At 36.5% G+C, this 19,186-nt stretch overlaps 1 protein-coding gene across 1 annotated transcript in view; it reads left to right on the top strand.

Moving 5' to 3' along the window:
- LOC129773408 (synaptogenesis protein syg-2-like) overlaps positions 1-19,186 on the top strand; it is a 177,709-nt gene that overhangs the window by 48,312 nt on the left and 110,211 nt on the right. The window contains exon 2 of the mRNA XM_055777006.1: positions 11,177-11,673. Within this exon, the coding sequence (XP_055632981.1) occupies positions 11,382-11,673 (292 nt within the window). The 5' untranslated portion in view covers positions 11,177-11,381. The remainder of the gene's footprint in view (positions 1-11,176; positions 11,674-19,186) is intronic.

Below are 19,186 nucleotides of genomic sequence, written 5' to 3'. Positions count from 1 at the left end.
CAATTTTGAGTACTTGTTTAATTCATATTTAATTATGCTCGTATGTGTTTTTTTATATTTGTGATTCTTTTTTCAGATAATTTCGAGAAATGCGCTGTACGAAAATATCTAATATCTTTTTTTTTGTTTCTATTCTTTTTATTTCCCAAAAATCTATTATTGTATTGTATTCGTGTATTCGTAAAAAGAACCCAAAACCTTATACAAGCACAACGGAAAACATTGTGTAGGATATCGAATTAGAAAATTAGGTTATTTTTCTGAATTCCTATAGGATTCACTATAATGAAAACATGGAAAAATACTCAAAGTGCATCTTACTATCATGTACCACGACATATCGTCAAATGTAACTACCATCAAAAATTTATGTGATATTTCGCAATCTTGTATTTTTTTTATGCGAAATTGGATTATTCTACAAATAGATACATTACAATACAAATCAATACATTAGATATAATCATCTATTTCATGAGAATAAAAAAATAGGAAAAAAATTGGGAAAAAATTGGGAAAAAATAGTCGAAAACACTATAAAAAAAATATAAATACAAAAAAACACGTACGTACAGATTTCAAAGCAATACTCTGCCGTTCTACGCTTAGTTGTCCCATGTTCCAAAATCAGCAACTGAGAAAAACGCATTTAAAGTTTTCTAGCATATTTGCCTACCAGAAACTTTAAGCATTTCGGTTTAGCATTACACTGGGTTTTTTCATGGGCAGAAAACTATTGTTCAATGAAATGTGAAAAGTTCCACTCATTTGAATCAATCAATTTTGATTACGGGCTCTAAAATTCATGGTGGGACAGTGGGCCTGGAATATCAACATGGGACAATTGAACTTGATGTTGTTTTCTGAAATACTGGGAACAAACAATAAGTTTTTTTTGTGTTTTTCCGAAATATTATGCATAAAAACATCGTTTTATGAAGAAGAGAGTGATGTGCAATACTTTGCAGAATATAAATCTCATTGCTATTAGGCATACGCTTACAAGGTGTACACGTGCTCTGTTAAACATTTTGTTTTATTTGTTTGAGAATTTGTTCTTTCTTCCAAACCAGAAATAAGTACATTAGCCTTGCTGAAAGTGTGACATAAAATTATTGTACTGTACTTGTTTATTTGATATGAATCTTCAAAAAATACATGGTGGGACAGTTATGATTAGAATATCAACATGGGACAATTAAGCTTGATGTTGTTTTTTTTAAAGCTGGGAACAAACTATGACTTTTTTGTGTTTTTCCGGCATAGAAACATCGTTTAATGAAGAAAAGTGAGAATTATCAAAATGTGACATGGGACTACTATGCGTAGGACGGCAGTGCTGTGTCTCAAACTTAATTTACAAATTCCAATATTTTGAATCACCAGATTGTACCGCATAACGCTCAAAATGGCTAAAAAATTCACATATAAAAATCAAGTACATTTAAATGAAAATTATGCTTTGATAAATCTAAAAACAAAAATTAAATCCAAAATTTAGAAATTCGATTTTTTTTATAATTTGTCGCGGTACACCAAAGTAGCTCTTTAAGAATAGTAGAAAAAAAAACCTAATTTTGATACCCTATACAATATTATCAATAGCGCTGGTGATAACGATGTTTGAACTTTTTAAAATCAAATAAATACAATACAATTATAGATTTGAGAGAAATTAAAAATAAAAAAAATAGACAATTGGTTTTTATTGTTTACATGGCTTCGGATTAAAGGGCGCTATATTTTTTATATTTTTGTTTGAAAGCTGACGTTTTTTCACATAATATATCCAAAAATCAGAGATGTGTTTTTTTCGTTTAATAGTTATTATTTCTCAAGCTAAAAAGTTTCTGTCTTCGCTCAATACTCCTATGCAACTAGACTAGATCTATGCCATTAGATTCCATTCTTTCCGCAAGTATAGTATTTTTTTAAGAAGACAATCTAATATGTCGATTAGCTGAATCGGTCGAGTAGGTCAAGAGTTTTGAATTTCTGGAAAAATCATTTTTGGATAAAAGGGAAAAAAATGATTTTTCGGACCATCGGTTAACTTTGAAAAACCATCACTCAAGAACGAAAAAAGTCCTCTCTGATTTTTTGGATATGTTATGTAAAAAACATCAGCTTTCAAGAAAAAATATTAAAAAATTGATGCCCTCTAGTCCAAAGCCATATAAACAATAAAAAAAAACAAGTACAATCAAAAATTACGTAAACAAAATCCAATTTTGTTCCAACAAATAATAGTAATCCAATAAAAGTAAAGTTTCACACTAAAAAATCTTTTGCTGTCGTCTTTTGGAAGTGTATTTCCACTCAAACTTTAGCCATTGAGACTGAAAGAATGTTCCAGGGCATAAGAATAGCAAGGAAAGAATTGCGATCTTACCTTGTAGCAACGCCACGGGAAGTCACAAATTTAAACATAATGAAATAAGTAAATTAAAAAAAAAACAAGGAATATGAGGTAACCAAAGCAGACTATCTAACAGTTGATTATAGTTGATAATTCCTTAATATTTTTCTTCGTTGATCGTATTTTTTCACATATTCACGTTGGAGAGCTTTAACCCGTCTCTTCGTTTATTATTAAATCGTTTATTTTTTTACAGGCTCAGTTACATAAGTTTAAAGGAGCCAAACTCCTATCTGTATAGTTACAAGTATATATAAACATTTTTTATTAATTCTAATGTTAATGAAGTAGAGAACCGATTACTCGCGGCTTGCTCGAGTTTAGAAGGGTGACATTTTGTTTCAGGAAAAGGATGGGATATAAGGATATGTTGACAATGTTCACACTCACATTCGCACTCACATTCATCATACTCAATTCTTAAGCCTAACCCGTCTCTTCGTTGGCCGAGGCATTTTGATTGAATGTAACACTTTTCCGTTTACTATTTTTGACAGCAGAGGCAGTCGTGGCAGTATACCGAGTTCTGCAATACAATTTTCCTAACCAATGTTAAAGTTGCTGAACTTGCTTATAGACCCATTAAACGTTAAAATAATATTTGTTTCGAAATCAACACAATTTTATTTCATAAACTTTCATGACATGAAACGCTATGATTCAGGAATAACATTTTATTGAGTGGTTTTTATAACTGTTTCGATGATGTTGTCTGGCATCAGTGTGGAAAAAATAACGATGGTTTACCCAATGCAAATACTTGAAATGATCATTTTCTACACACTGTTTCACAAAATTGTTGAATTTCATGTGCATATCGGGCGAGGGGTGAGGGAGGGAGATGAAAGAAGTGTGCACCATTGTGGCAGCCATTTGTGGCTTCCTTTCACCTTCACCTTAAAGAAGCATCGAGTAGAGCATCATCGAAACAGTGCTCAGCGGTCATTCCATACTTTCCTTTAAAGCTCGATGCGAGACACAGCTCGCATTTTGACCGCTCAACTTCTATGCTCGCCTATATATTAGCCGCTTTCACTGCTGCTGCTCTCCACTTGTTGTTGTCCGTTCCACGTCCGTTGTAAGAATGAATGAGATCCACGAATGCTCCTTGCTTTTATATCATTTGGTATGTGTGATGTAGGCGCCTCCTACTCGATAGCCATGCAGCTTGCCGGTGAGAGAACGAAGCGGGCGCGGAAAAAGAAATGACGTCAATTTCGACCAATCAGGACTGGGTATCACTGTTTGGATAGGGGTTGAATTTTTTCAATTGTTCGATAGTTAGTTATATGATATATACTATTTTGTTCAATGTGAAAAATTGTTATGGAGTGCCGTAATCGTTTGATGCAAAAATCTCATCAATTCATCATGAAATGAATGAGTAACAAGCGTTTGAAATTGGACACTTTTCACGATGCGATCGATTTTCATTTTTCAATTTGTACCCCAATATGTTCCCGAAAGACGTAATCCTACGTCAAAATGCTGGTCAGTAAAGAATGTAAACTCGGCAACAACCTAGAATATGGTTTCGGAATTATAATAAAACTGACTATCTCTTATCTCAAACTTAATAAATAATGAATGATTCTACTGTTTTTTTTCCCTCAATAAGTCGAACAGCAGAAAATAGATTCGACACACGGAAACCCCTCTTTAATCTGGTATTGAGTACACTTTTCATTGTTACTGAAACAACCCATCGATGTTCCATATACGTACTCCAATTAGAATTCTGCGCAATCCTTTATTCACACTTTTTATAAAACTAACCTAAATCCAATATGTAAAACAAAGCGGGATGCATACCAATAAGAGGAATGTGATCAAATAAATATTGTATATCTCTTCCATAGAACTAGAACACTTATCCGCACGCCAGCTTTTTCTACGAAATATACCGTGTTACATTCATTCTCCATCCCAACAAAACCATCGATGTATTCACAGCCGTTATTTATCGCACCTGGTTGGGCTCGCCATGATTCCAGCCTCTATCCTCTAGCGCCATAATATCGGATCAAGTTGGGTAGAGGAAAAAAAACCTCGTGCAGCCCGCCACAGAACCATAAACAACCCAAAAATCGCAACAGTGATTCGAGCCCCTGACCACGCTCACAGGGCTCAGTATGTTGATTTATTGGTTCCGATAATTGGTTTTGCCTACGCAAGCCACAAACGTGCGTCCCAGCGGTGGGACCTTGGCTTGGGTCGATGACAACACCGTTGGTTGGCGCCTGGCGGTGAAAAGTAAATCTTTAATTTGTAAAATACATTTTTGACATCAGAACACGCACCCCCGCCCCGTAGGGATGGATGGTGGGGTGAGATCTCTGTCAAGGGAGCAGACGCACAGAATTACCAACAACAAAAAATGTGCTGAAGGCATTTATGCTGCGAGTGTGGTGTGGAGGTATTCCCGGAAACGATATCAACGCAGAGGCAGAAATACGACCGGATTGCATCATTAGCTCACGTGCCGATACCATGTGCACCATATTTCCCAGGTGATAAATGTGTTTTCTTTTGCCACTGCCGACGACTCTGCTTCACATGCGCACACATACGTTAGTTGGAGCAGGATGAACCCGTACGAGTCACATACAGAGGATACGATAAAGGATGAACACATGGTTCCGCTGTGACTGCTGAAGATTCCGGGATATAACCCCCAGCCCAAACGTAAATTAATGCAGCAGTGTCAAGAGAGTCGTATCCAGATGTGTGTGTATTCTGTGAAATTACATTCAACGGAGACGTGTGATTATGGAGCTTGATTTAGACTGCAGCAAATTAGATTAAGACATTGTGCTATTATATATATATATATATATATATATATATATATATATATATATATATACATATATATATATATATATATATATATATATATATATATATATATATATATATATATATATATATATATATGTATATATATATATATATATATATATATATATTCACATCGTTGAAAAACTTTCTATTAAACAAAGAGCAATTCCACACCAAATCAGCCAAAAAACAACAAATTTAGACCAGACCTTCTTCGATTTATTTTAAACTTGGTATTTATGATGGAAGCTTTCCAAAAACACAATTTTTATTATCATACTACCCGGCAGACTTCGTCCCGCCCAAAATTTGTTTTTTTGATATCCGGCGATCCTTTTTTTGGTATAGAAATAAGAAGATATAGGAGTGCGTTTCATCACATTAAAATCCATTTCCAGTTTCGAACAAAGATCAATTTCGCTAGCGCAAACATCAAATCGACTAACAGCAATTGTCAATATGTAATTGTAGAACATTTTTGAATTTAATTTTCCGAATTTTGCCTTTTTCCTTCAGAGTATTCCGAAAATTTTCATGTTTGGAGGGGTATCATACCATCATAGAAACATTTCTCATACCCAAAAACCCTCACATCCCAAATTGTGCTTGATTAGTTCTCGAGTTATGCAGAAGTTTGTGTTTCGTATGTATGGCAGCCTCCCTTAGAGAGGGGGGATGAGTGTATTCACCATAGAAACGTTTCGTGCCCCGTAAAACCTTCACATGCCAAATTTGGCTCCATTCGCTTGATTAGTTTTCGAGTTATGAAGAAATTTGTATTTCATTTGTATGACAGCCCACCCTTAGGGAGCGGGTGGAGTGTCTCACCACCGTAAAAACATTTATTGCACCCTAAATCCTCCACATGCCAAATTTGGTTTCATTAATGGATAGCTGTTAATTCTCGAGTAATGCAGAAATTTGACTTTCATTTGTATGGCAGACCAAATTTACATTTCACATTTATTGCACCCTAATACATCAGCATGCTCAATTTTGATTCAGTTGCTTGAATAATTCTCGAGTAATGCAGAAATTTGTGTTTCATTTGTATGGCAGCCTCCCCTTACAGAGGGGGGAGGGGCATCTAACCACCATAAAAACATTTAGTGCACTCTAATACTTCAATATGCCCAATTTGGTTCCATTTGCTTGATTAGTTCTTGCGTAATGCAGAAATTTGTGTTTCATTTGTATGGCAGCCCACCCTTAGAGAGGGGGGTGGAGAGTATTACCACCATAGAAACATTTATTGCACCCAAATAACTCAATATAGGGGGTCTTCGTAGCCACTTGGTTACGCGTTCGCTTACCAAGCGATCGATCGTGAGTTCAATCTCAGGGCCCTTAATTGACCATCTTTGTGTTGTTATAGAATAACTACGTCCACGCAACCATCATCCGCGATGGAGAACGATCCACGGTCGAAATAAGATCGATTCATCCATACAACTGCTCTGCTCTGCAAGAAACATCGGGCTGCTGTTCTATAAATAACCCAACAAAAAAACCCGGCTCTGTTACAGATAAAATGCTAATGAGCCTGATAAATAAATAAATGGGATAAAAAAAAATAACTCAATATGCTCAATTTGGATTCATTTGCTTGAATAATTCTCGAGTAATGCAGAAATTTGTGTTTCATTTGTATGGCAGCCTCCCCTTACAGAGAGGGGAGGGGCATCTAACCACCATAAAAACATTTAGTGCACTCTAATACCTCAATATGCCCAATTTGGTTCCATTTGCTTGATTAGTTCTTGCGTAATGCAGAAATTTGTGTTTCATTTGTATGGCAGCCCACCCTTAGAGAGAGGGGTGGAGAGTCTTACCACCATAGAAACATTTATTGCACCCTAATAGCTCAATATGCTCAATTTGGATTCATTTGCTTGAATAATTCTCGAGTAATGCAGAAATTTGTGTTTCATTTGTATGGTAGCCCCCCCTTAGAGCTGTAACTTCGTGAAAAATCAGCGCATATTGATTAGATGTACATCATTTTGAAGCTAAAACTTTCAGGTGTTAGAATATTTCACGTACATACTGTTATCTTGGTGTGTGTAGGTATAGTGGGCAACAATATCGGGAAGAAACGAAAAATCGAATTTTCTCTGTTTTTTCAAAGATTTTCTGGACTTACACAATTTTCGCAAATTTCGCAATAGCAAATCCAATTAACCTTATCAACCAGCTTTCATTTGATTCCTAGAACGTTCCTGTAGAATCTTCCCATTCAGAAATATTTCAGTTTGAATGAAAAATTTCCCCTTTGTCTTTGATAATGAATAAGTCAATAAACAATTATCGCAACGCAAATCGAAAGTCAGCTTCAAAAACTCCAATAAATGCTGCACAAGGGTAAAGTATTTGTGTGATTTAGAATGATGTATCATTCGAAAAAACTTTCAAGTACAATTGAATAAAAAAAATGTTTTAGAGGGGGCTTTTGAGCAGTGGATGTCAACTGATAGATGTATAATTCAATTGAAACCGTTTAATTTAAAAAGTTTCTGTTTACTTATTTTATTGAAAATCTTGGTTTTTCATTTTGAATGTAATCGTGATGTATCAATTTATCTATTTTCTTCACAAAACATGAGCAAAATTCTTCTGAAGCCATTTTATTCACTGCTCAAAAGCCCCCTCTATTACATTTTTTTATTCAATTGTACTTGAAAGTTTTTTCAAATGATGATACATCATTATAAATCACACAAATACTATATCCTTGTGCAGCATTTATTGGAGTTTTCAAAGCTGTCTTTACCGTTTAACTTAAAAAGTTTTTTTCTACTTATATTATTTTCTAGTTTTTAGTACATTATCTGTTTCATTAGAATATTTCTCTATAATAAAACCATTGTACTGTATTCTATCAGTCAAATAATTTCTTTTGATACCGATATGGAGTGGATTGCAGAAAACACATAGTGCGTTGTCCAAGTCAAGTTCGTTCGTTTGATCTCAATCAACCTGTTTCTGAGATGATATGGTATCAGCTATTTTGTAGCGGTGGCCAAGTTGGATTTTTCAAGATAAGCAGTTTTAAAATGACAGCAGAGATAAAGGTGTTTTATAAATTCGGCCAGTTCCTATTGGTCAAATTTCTATTAATATGGGACTATCCTACAGACATACAAACATACATACAAACAGTTCAAGCTAGATAAAACCGTTTAATAAAGTAATTTGCTATTTTGTGATTGCGGCCATCTTAGATTTGGTTTTCGCATGATCTACTGTGACCTGCTATTCAAGCTCTTTCATTTGATACTCATATTAATCGGGTTTTTAGAAAATATGTAGTCCGCCATTTTGTAGTGGCAGCCATATTGGATTTACATTTTTCATGAATAACTGTATTCTACTAGTCAAGCCCTTTCATTTGATACCCATATTAATGAAGTTTTGAGAAAACATACAGTCCGCCATTTTGTAGTGACAGCCATCTTGGATTTGCATTTTTCATGAATAACCGTATTCTACTAGTCAAGCCCTTTCATATGATACCCATATTAACGGGGTTTTGACAAAATATGTAGTCCGCCATTTGGTAGTGGCAGCCATCTTGGATTTGCATTTTTCATAAATAACTGTGTTCTACTGGTCAAGCCCTTTCATTTGATACTCATATTGATGGGGTTTTGGAAAACCCATATCGATGAGGTTTTGAGAAAAGATGTGATACGCCATCTTGGATTTTCAAGATCATGAAATACACAGTTTTATAATGACTACAGAGATAAAGGTGTGTTCTAAATTTCAGATCAATCGGTTAACAGAAAGGGGGTCAAATTTATATTAATGTGGGTCAGCGCTACAGACAAACATGTTACAAACATACAAACATACAAACATACAAACATGCAACCATACAAACATACAAACATACAAAAAAAAACATACAAACATACAAAAAAAACATACAAACATACAAACATGCAAACATACAAACATACAAACATACAAACAGATTACAGGGCAAGCTAAACAAAACCGTTTAGTAAAAACAAGAAAACAATGTTTGGCAGAAGGAGAAGTTACAATAATATGTGAGTTTTCCGAAAATTATACTTTCGTTTTACAAGATGAGGCTTAGAGCTGTCATTGGAATAATTCTCAGTGCACAATACACCCGTTTATAGTTTATTGCAATGATAATGGTACTCTACAGATCTTAAGCTTTATTGTCATTTCGGAGGTTTTGAAACATGATGCCGTTGCAGTACAGCTGTTCATATCGAAATAATTGGGGCATTTGAAATTGACTGTATCTATAAAAAAGTGTATCTTTATGTCAGATGATGCTGCTTCTAAGTGCAAGGATAGAAAAAAACTTTGCTAGTCTATGTGAAGATATGGTTTAGAAGTTGAATGGCACTTTTCTGCAACTTCACGTGGCAAATCCATCTGTTATGTTTCTAAAGATGACTATAATCATTAGCTGGAGAGAAATTTGAACAGATTCCTAAAAAAACGAAATCAATTCCGGGTACTCATAAATATCATTCATTTATACTTATTCCTGGTGACAAGATAGCAGCTAAGATATATTCTAATTCCAAAGAAGAACCTGAAATATTTCCTGTAGATAAATAATCATAGTTGAAATAAATAGAAGTCGAAAAATATTATTCTTTTGTATCTATTTCTTTTTCTTCACAAATGAGGGGCTTAGAATGAAACGGGTGTAAGTGATTTGATCGATTTCTCTCCATCGACTCTCTCTTTTGGTCATAACTTAGCAGCAAATTCATTCCCAGCTGTATTTGATGATGTGGAAGGTAGGTCAGAACCTCATCTATCGTATTCTATAGCAAACTAAAAATTGGAACGTTTTTGTAGTTGAGTTATTAATCAAAGAAAAAGTTGACGAAGAGAAATCGATCAAGTCACTTACACCCCTTGCATTCTAAGCCCCTCAAATATAAATGGTGTGTGAAAGAATTTCCGACGAAAATAACAATAAATAAAATAGCAACAAATTAATGTTTCGACATTATGTGAAAATTTCACTGACATCGTTTTCACTATAAAAAAAAATGGTTATTTCTCGAAACCGGTTGGTCCCAGAACAATACGTTATGTGTATGTTTTCATGTTGAATCGCATGTAGATTTCATTTTTTATATTACTTTTCTCAAATTGCTACGATTTTATCTTCATATATTCATTTTGGTGAATTTACCACAGCACCACTGTACTTCAAACTTTGTTAAATTTCAAGGGCTTTCCACTAAAAATATACAAAAAAATATCGAAGGGGGGTTATTTTTCCTAAATAGTTCATTGATTTTCCAACAACTTTGACGAACATCTTATTGTAATCAGACATCTGAATTTCGAGTTGCGATTTTTTGAAAGAAAGATCGATGATTACGATTACGTCCTTTTCAAGAATCAGTCGTAATTTAAATTGGTCATATGATAATGAAAATTGTGTTTTTGGGAAGCTTCCATCATAAGTATATAAAAGTTATAAAAAAAATAGGAGAATGTCGGGTCAGCGGCCGGCTGATTTGGCGTGGAATTGCTCCAAAGTAACTCAAAATGTAATAGTAAAATTTTGTTTCTTAGGCAGTGTTGACGTTAGGAGCTTCGAAGTTGAACGTATTTCAGTTTCCAGTAATCGAGAATAATTTTTTTTGCAATACCATATTACGTAAACTCGGATTGACACTAATAAAAAAAACGTGGAAGGTCAAAGTGAATTCATTATTGTTAGCAAATAAATATCGTTGTAATGCGACCCATAACTTCAAATAAATAATTGATTAAAAGCGACCGTGGACTTTGGATTTGCTATCCACAATTTGGGATAAATAATTGTATCGAAACAACCGCTCCAGCTAGCTAAGTGAAGCATAATTGGCAAGAGCTAAATTGGACTTGTTTTTGTTGTTTTCGTTTCAGACGACGCTTGCGGAACAAACCCCGAGAAACGCTTCGCCCTTCGCAGATGATGACAATCGGGAGCAATTTTCGCCTTGGCTACAGAGCGAACCGCGAACCGCGCAACAATCGTACCAGCATCTCCAATCGATGAGGATACCGGCCTGGATCAAAGACAAATGCTTTCGAAGAGCGAGAACCACAAAAATGTCCCACTTTACCAACAATGACCATTAATCGCGCTAGTAATGATGTTCTGCGACATCTTGCTTTGCGTATAGTGAAAGCCATCCCATTGCCATCCCAACAACAACTTTTGTCCGTTCATCGGACAACGGGGGCTTCCAGCAGCTCGAGCTACCGCGGATCGTGTCGTCGGCTTGCCGTCTCGTGGTTCAAACGAAGCAGCACAAAAAACTGTCGAGGATTACGGTGGATCCAGGTGCTGTGTATACTGCTAGCAGTGGTAATTCCGCCGCACAGCCAGAGCTACGCCAAAAATGAGAAGGAAAATTTCGGTAAGTGAACAACCGAATGATAACGGAGTGACACACATAAATGCGAATGTATCCGCATCCAGCTACCCTAATCGGGCAATGAAGGCTTAGCCATTACATGAATGTTTTATTCTATCGAAAATGTCTATGAACATAACTTCCTCCCATGAGCAATTTTTTGATTCCATCAATAAATAACGGAGACTCATCCCTATTATCTTAGTATTATTGCATTCCGATTATCACATCACATGTTGAACAGCTAGGTCGAATATTGACACATCAAATGAGTTAAACTAGGACTTTTCTCCATCATGCACTACCAGGTTATACAAATATGGAATGCGGGGTTTCTAAAACAAAGATACATGTTGTATTCGGAAGACTAATTAGAAAAGGTTTTGAAAAGATTTTTTTTGGGAAATTCATGAACAATGAAAACCCTTCTCCTCTTGCTGTGAAACTGACACAGAGTTGATAGTATTGATAGATGTTTTATCAGACACGTATCGGCACGAGCAGACAAAAACATGATATTTATATTGTCAGACATAGCGGGTTCTTAGTACGGACCGGCAGCACAGACGCAGCGAAGATGTTTGTTTTCTAAGCGAAAACGCAAATTCGCGTTGAAGGCATCGAGCTTACTATCACGAGTTGGGAAAGCGGAAAAAAAACTATACAGGCAAACCTTTCCACATTTAGATTTTTTTTTAATTGTGAGACACATCACAGGTTCAACTTATATTAAAATATGTATGTTTATTTGTTTATATATGTGTTTTTTTTATATTGGTGATCTTTTTTCCGAATATTTCGAGAGCTGCGCGGTATGAAAATATCTTTGATTAAATTGAATTTTCAATATTTTTTTTCTATTTATTGTAATTTTCTAACCTTTTTTTTATTTTCCAAAAATCTGTATTCGTGTATTCGTAAAAAGAGCCCCAAACCTTATGACCATCGCTATGAGAGGTATTGTTGCAAACTAGAAAATTAGATCATTCTTCTGAATCCCTTTATTCACTATAAGAGCTATGGCTAGAAACGTAGTTTTTTTTCTTTTTTTCACGACACTCTCAACAGCTTGGAAAAGAAAATACAGCAATTCCATGCTAAATCGATTAGTGGTTCTCAGATTTTTGTCAAAAGTGGTAATTTTGATCTTTATCACAAAACACTAGATCCGTATATTTTTTTATATTTTTCCGTTAGGGTGCCCATTTCCATTTTAGGGTGGTCCGAAAAATCATTTTTTTCCACTGTTTCCCAAAAATGATTTTTTTTCAAAAAATCATAACTTTTGAACCACTGAACCGAATCGGATGATCGACATATCAAATTGAAGCCAATGAGCCTTTTATTACAAAATATTGGACCTGCACGAAAATTAGATTTCATTTTCGTGATTATTGATTGTAGTCGTTCTGTAGTCGTTCTTATATTTGTTTTTACATAACATATCTCGATATCAGAGATGCTTTTTTTTGTACGTTTTTGAGATATGATTTTTCAAAGATAACCGGTGGTCCGAAGAATCATTTTTCCCTTTCTATCCAAAAATGTTTTTTTCGGAAAGAACTCATAACATTTGAATAAGCTAACCTTCTTTGAAAAAATATCACACTTGCGGGAAGATTGGATTCTAGCCGCATATTTCTAGTCTAGTCACATAGGAATATTGAACGAAGACTAAAAACATTTTAATTTTTGCAAAATAATCAAAAAAGAAAAATAACACCTATTTGATTTTCAGATATATTATGAAAAAAACCTCAGCTTTCCAGAAAAAAATATTAAAAATACAGCCCCCTCTATCTTTAACCGAGAAAACAATGAAAAACTTACTCAATTAAAAATTACCAAAACAAAAACACAAACCTTCCGCAAAATTAATATTTTTTTAAAGAAAACTAGTCCAGTAGTTCAAAGTAGTTCAAAAGTTATGAATTTAATAAAAAGTCATTTTTGGGAAAAAGTGGAAAAAAATGATTTTTCGAGCCCTCCTAAAATGGAAATGAGCACCCTAATAAAACAATACAAAAATACGGGTCTAATGTTTCGCGGTAATGAACAAAATTACCACTTTTGACGAATATCTGAGAACCACTATATCGGTTTGTCATGGATTGGGCGAATATAAAAAAATATTCATAGTGCATCTTACTATGATAAAATTACCGCCGAAAAGTTCTTTTGGCATTTCGAATTTTTTTTTATACGAAATTAGATAATTCTATAAATATATCAGATATTGGTATATTCAGTCTTATGAAATTAAATGAAGGATTTTATTAATCATCGATTTAATAAAAAAATTTAAAAAACCTGCGGATGGTGAAAATTGTGAAAACATCTTAAAATAATTGATTTACTGCAAGCTGCAGTTACTTCTCCTCAGTCTTTTGGCAAAGATGCGGAAGTTTTGTTTGGTGATGCTTATGCAGTCCGGGTCTGACCTCAAGTGGATACCCTCTATCAGTGACTTTTTTGGTCATATTGTGGAAACCAAACAAGTGTTATTTTTTTTACAAATTTTGTTACATTCGTCCGTGTTATATGACATTTGGTATTCTAAATGTTTATTGTCAAACAATTTTCTCCGCTCTACTATTACAATTGGAGATATTCTATGTTGCGAAAAAAAGAAAAACTATGTTTTTCACTACAGCTCTTAAAGTGAACCTTATATGGATTCAGAAAAATTACATAATTTTCCTAATTTGATACCTTATACATTTTCCATAGCGCTGGCGAAAAGGTTTGGGGGCACTTTACATGAACACATGAATACTATACAATTGTAGATTTTATGATAATAACAAAATATTAGAAAATGAACAAAATAGATTTTTTTTTTATCATCATCAAAAATCACATATGAACATATTTAAATAGAAATAGAACAAGTATTGAGTCTCAAAATTTTAGAAAAATATCAAAATTATTTAAATATATATTGCTTCCGTTATCTCTAATCGGCAGAGCATAAGTATGGAGAAAATGGGAATTCCTTTAGAAGGGTGCCAATAAAATGTATGGAAAAAAACTCGACCCTAAAATTTCAAAAAGTTACTCTATAAAAAATGATCACCATCACGCAACACTGTGAAAATTCTGAAAAAATCTCACTTATCTAGAAAAAGCGTAGAAACACATTTAAATACGAATCAAAGTAGTAGTGCATCTCTAAATCACCCAAAAAATTTTTTCAATATTTCAAGAATTTTTTAGTACTTAAATTATTCATGAATTTTTTTTTGACAATATTTCTCGATACACCATTATAAGATGCACTTTCAGTATTTTTTCAATTTTTTATTTCGAAGCTATCGAGAATGGCGTGGAAAACATTGAATATTAAGCTTTTTACTATAGATCCTATGTTAAACCTCATAGGAGTTCAAAAAAATTGCCGAAATTTCGTTTTTCCGAAGTACGAGTCAGAACGTATGGTGCCAATGGGAGATTCATTTGAAATTTTCCAACGGAAAATTTGATTCCCGCGAAAAACTACCCTATGCAAAATTCCAGCTCAATCGGACTTTATTTAGGTACTAGTAGCCCATAGATGTTTAAGTTTTTTGAAAACCAAAAAATCAAGTACATGAAATCGGTTTTTTTAAACGAAATTTGTTACCAAATGTATTCAAATTGCATGAAACATCCAGATTAGTTTTTATACTGAAAAAAATTGTCAAAAATAGAGTTTTCAGACGGAAAAACGATCAAGTATCAAAAAGTCAAATTGTAACAAAACAAATTCTCGAAGTAACAGTAAACCATGTGATTTTCCTGTTTACCCAAAAACGCAAACTTTTAGTGCTTTGCGACGCTAGTAAATAAAGTCCGATTGAGCTGAAATTTTGCATAGGATATCATTTCGTGGGAATCAACATTTTACAGGTTACTTTTTTCCATATTCATTGGCACTCTAATGTCCATATTCCAAAATTATGAATACTCTTCCATATCCGTACTGACACGAAGTCTGTTGCAGGCACCTTCTTTGTTGTTACACACTTTGATACAGAGGGCTTCCGCTATCTCTAATCGGCAGAACATAAGTATCGAGAAAATGGGAATACATTCATGTGGAAACCATTATGTTAGAGCAAAAGAGAATCGCCTCCGAAGCACACATGATGGACTTTCCTCTCAGACAGACAACCAACGAATGCCTCACTTGTTCGGCTTTGCCAACACGATCGTGTCTCAGTCAATTCACGTCATCGAAGGTACGGTGTCGCCACCTATGAAGGTTTCGCGTGTGAGTGAAAAATATGTAAACAAACCGTTGCATATTTTCTCTGTAATTAATATACTGATTTCTCGAAAACTTGTACCGTGTTTATCTTACAATTAGTGGAAATTGTTGAAAGATAGTTTTTCTTAGCTGTTTCGATGCTCCGAACCAAAATTTATTGTCATTTAGTAGTGAGAAAAAGCCGTTGAAGTACACCCTCTGTCAATCTACCTGCGAGAGAGGTAAACCGAATTAATGAAATTTGATATAAAAATAACGTCTACATGCAGGTTGATCCTTCTTCGTATATTCCCAACCGTGTTTGTTTTCCTGACTACATCAATTCCTCTGTGCATTTTGATCTGTCCATGAAGCAGGATATCCATGGAATTCCAGATTATCATCAATCGGGGATCGTTCCTACGATTTTCGAAGCAAAGTATGGGCGTGTCAATTGTGATAATATGTACTTTACTGATGGGTCCTCTATGAATGAGTCCACAGGATTTGGAGTGTACAACAAATTTTTTAGCACCTCACACAGTCTTCAGAATCCTTGCTCAGTGTATATTGCTGAATTGGCAGCAATTCATTGGGCGCTGGACAGCGTTGCCTCACGACCTGTTGAACACTATTACATTGTAACGGATAGTCTGAGCTCTGTCGAAGCTATCCGTTCAGTGAGGCCGGAAAAGCACTCGCCGTACTTCCTTGAGAGAATACGAGAAATTTTGAGTGCTTTATCCAGACGCTGTTATGTCATTACCTTTGTCTGGGTCCCTTCACATTGCTCAATTCCGGGTAATGAGAGGGCTGACTCATTAGCAAAGGTAGGTGCAATTGAAGGCGAAATTTATCAGCGTCAAATCGCCTTCAATGAATTTTATTCTTTAGTTCGTAAAAATACCATCGTTAACTGGCAACGCAAATGGAACGAAGATGAATTGGGCCGGTAGCTCCACTCAATTATCCCTAAGGTTAGCCTCAATCCGTGGTTCAAAAGTCTGGACTTGAGTCGGGACTTTATTCGCACCTTCTCCCGACTCATGTCCAATCACTGTTCGTTAGACGCGCTGCTTTTTCGTTTTAATCTTGCCGACAGCAATCTCTGCGGTTGTGGCCATGGTTACCACGACATCGAACACGTTGTTTGGTCGTGCGAGTTGTATCTTGTCGCTAGAATTTAGGAAACTCCCTTCGGGCTGGAGGAAAGCAGTCCAATGTGCCGGTGAGAGATGTGTTGGCTCGGTTAGACCTTGATTACATGTCCCAAATATATGTTTTCCTTAAAGCTATCGATCTTCGAGTGTGATTGTTCATACATCCTTTTCCCCTCCTTTTCGTCCTTCGCGAGCTATCGGTTCCCTTCCTACTAACATTAGAATTAGTTAAATTGTAAACACATATTAAATGTAAGGATAGTTTTAAGAATTGAGTGTGAAGTGTCAGTGTGAATGAGAATGTGAATGTAAATGTGAATGTGAGTGCGAGTGTAAACACACATATCCTTACATCCCATCCTTTTCCTAATGAAAATGTGTCAACCTTCTAAACTCGAGTCGACCGCAAGTAATCGGTTTCCTATTTCAATAACCATAGAATGATGGAAACAACGTGTTGATATATGCTAGTTGAAATATAGTTAAGAGTTTGGCTCCACTAAACTTATGTAACTGAGCCTGTAAAAATAATCGGATTAATAAAAAAAAATATATAAAAAACATTTGGTTCTCAAATGGGGATCAACACTAGGGTAGGAGCCTACCTGTTGGTCTCAAGTGTTCCTATCTCACGCCTCCACGAAGATCATATGACGACATTTTTAGATCGGGCGTGAACTGGAAACACACACCTGGTCTTGGCTCCGAGAACGGGTGTCGAAAGTGGCTAAGTGAGGGGGTGCGAGCGAGTCAGAGCGCTATATCTCTCCCGGGGAAGGCCTCCCGGGTCATGGAGGCCTTGCCAACCCGCTGTATCCCGGGCAAAGGAGATACACCCAGACAATGGAGCTAAGGTCAAGACGAATACTACGAATGCGATCACCCGAGGAGGGTCCCCGAACTGGAGCTGGTCCTGGAACGGGCGTAAGAGCGAGCGGCCAGCGGCTGGAGGGCGATGTGCAAGAGCGGGCCACCAACCGGGTTCAACCCGAAGAGCTACCGCCACACGGAAACAGCAGCCATCGACATCACCCAAGAAACGCTGCGCCTACGAGACGTGTTGCGACTGCCAGACGACAGTCGTCCACACTTGTGGGTACCACTAGGCGCCGGATCATGTGGACACACGAAATGAATGAATTCGTGATCCGCGCCTATTACATCTGCACTGCTTTGGAGACGGACATGAGCGGTCGCCCTCGAATACTAACAATGTTCGAGGAAGAATATCCAGAGTTCGTCGGGAAGCTTGATCAGAACGCGATGAACGCGAGGCGTAGAGCGATAGTACGCAACAACATGCTCTCCCAAACGCAAATCGACGAGATCAAGCAGCAGGTGCAGAGAGAAATAAGCTCCAGGAACAACAGAGCAAGCGATGTGTCGAGACGAAGTTCAGTACGGCTGAGCAATTCATTCGCGAGTGGGGCACGCGAATCAGCACCAGTGGAGGCCACAGTACAACAACCCCCTGAGCCGGAAGACCCACAGCCAGATCAACAACTACTACGCGATCTGGTCTTCCACTACGACGAGGCGATCTCACAGTTCCGCGACACAGACCCATTGTCGCGCCCCAGGATCCCGAAGTTGCAGCATTCCCGCAGGCTGACAAGTGCAGTAAAGCTCATGAACGAGCACGTTCTTCCGCTGCACTTGGTTGATGCTGAGAACATGGAGGAGCTGCAACTGAAAGTTTACTGCGCTGCTGTGGCGACCGCCAAAAGTTTAGGATACCGTATTAGGCCAAAAGGCGGACTGCTCCAACATCTCCGTGAAAGGCGTGAGCCTCCATGGCGAAGGAGATTGGAGCAACGGATCCTAAACAAGCGCGCCGCAATTGGAAGACTGATGACGTACAAAAGAGGCAGCAGATCGGCGAAATTATGTCGCCAAGTTGCTGTGATCGTGCAGCCTACTGAACTTCGCCAGCTGGGAGCTCACCAACTGACGGAAAAACTCGACACACTGGTACAGCAATTGAGCGTCCTAACTAAACGGCTGAAACGTTACTCTGACTCTGCAAAGCGCCAGGAACAAAATCGGATGTTCAGAGATAACGAAAAAGCGTTCTACGACCACATTAGCGACGAGAAGCCCGACTACCGCGAAGGTTTGCCAGATATTA

The sequence above is a fragment of the Toxorhynchites rutilus genome, chromosome 3, assembly GCF_029784135.1.
Source record: "Toxorhynchites rutilus septentrionalis strain SRP chromosome 3, ASM2978413v1, whole genome shotgun sequence".
NCBI lineage: Eukaryota > Metazoa > Arthropoda > Insecta > Diptera > Culicidae > Toxorhynchites > Toxorhynchites rutilus.
Note: the sequence above shows the minus strand (reverse complement) of the source record. Positions and strands in the feature narration are given on the sequence as shown.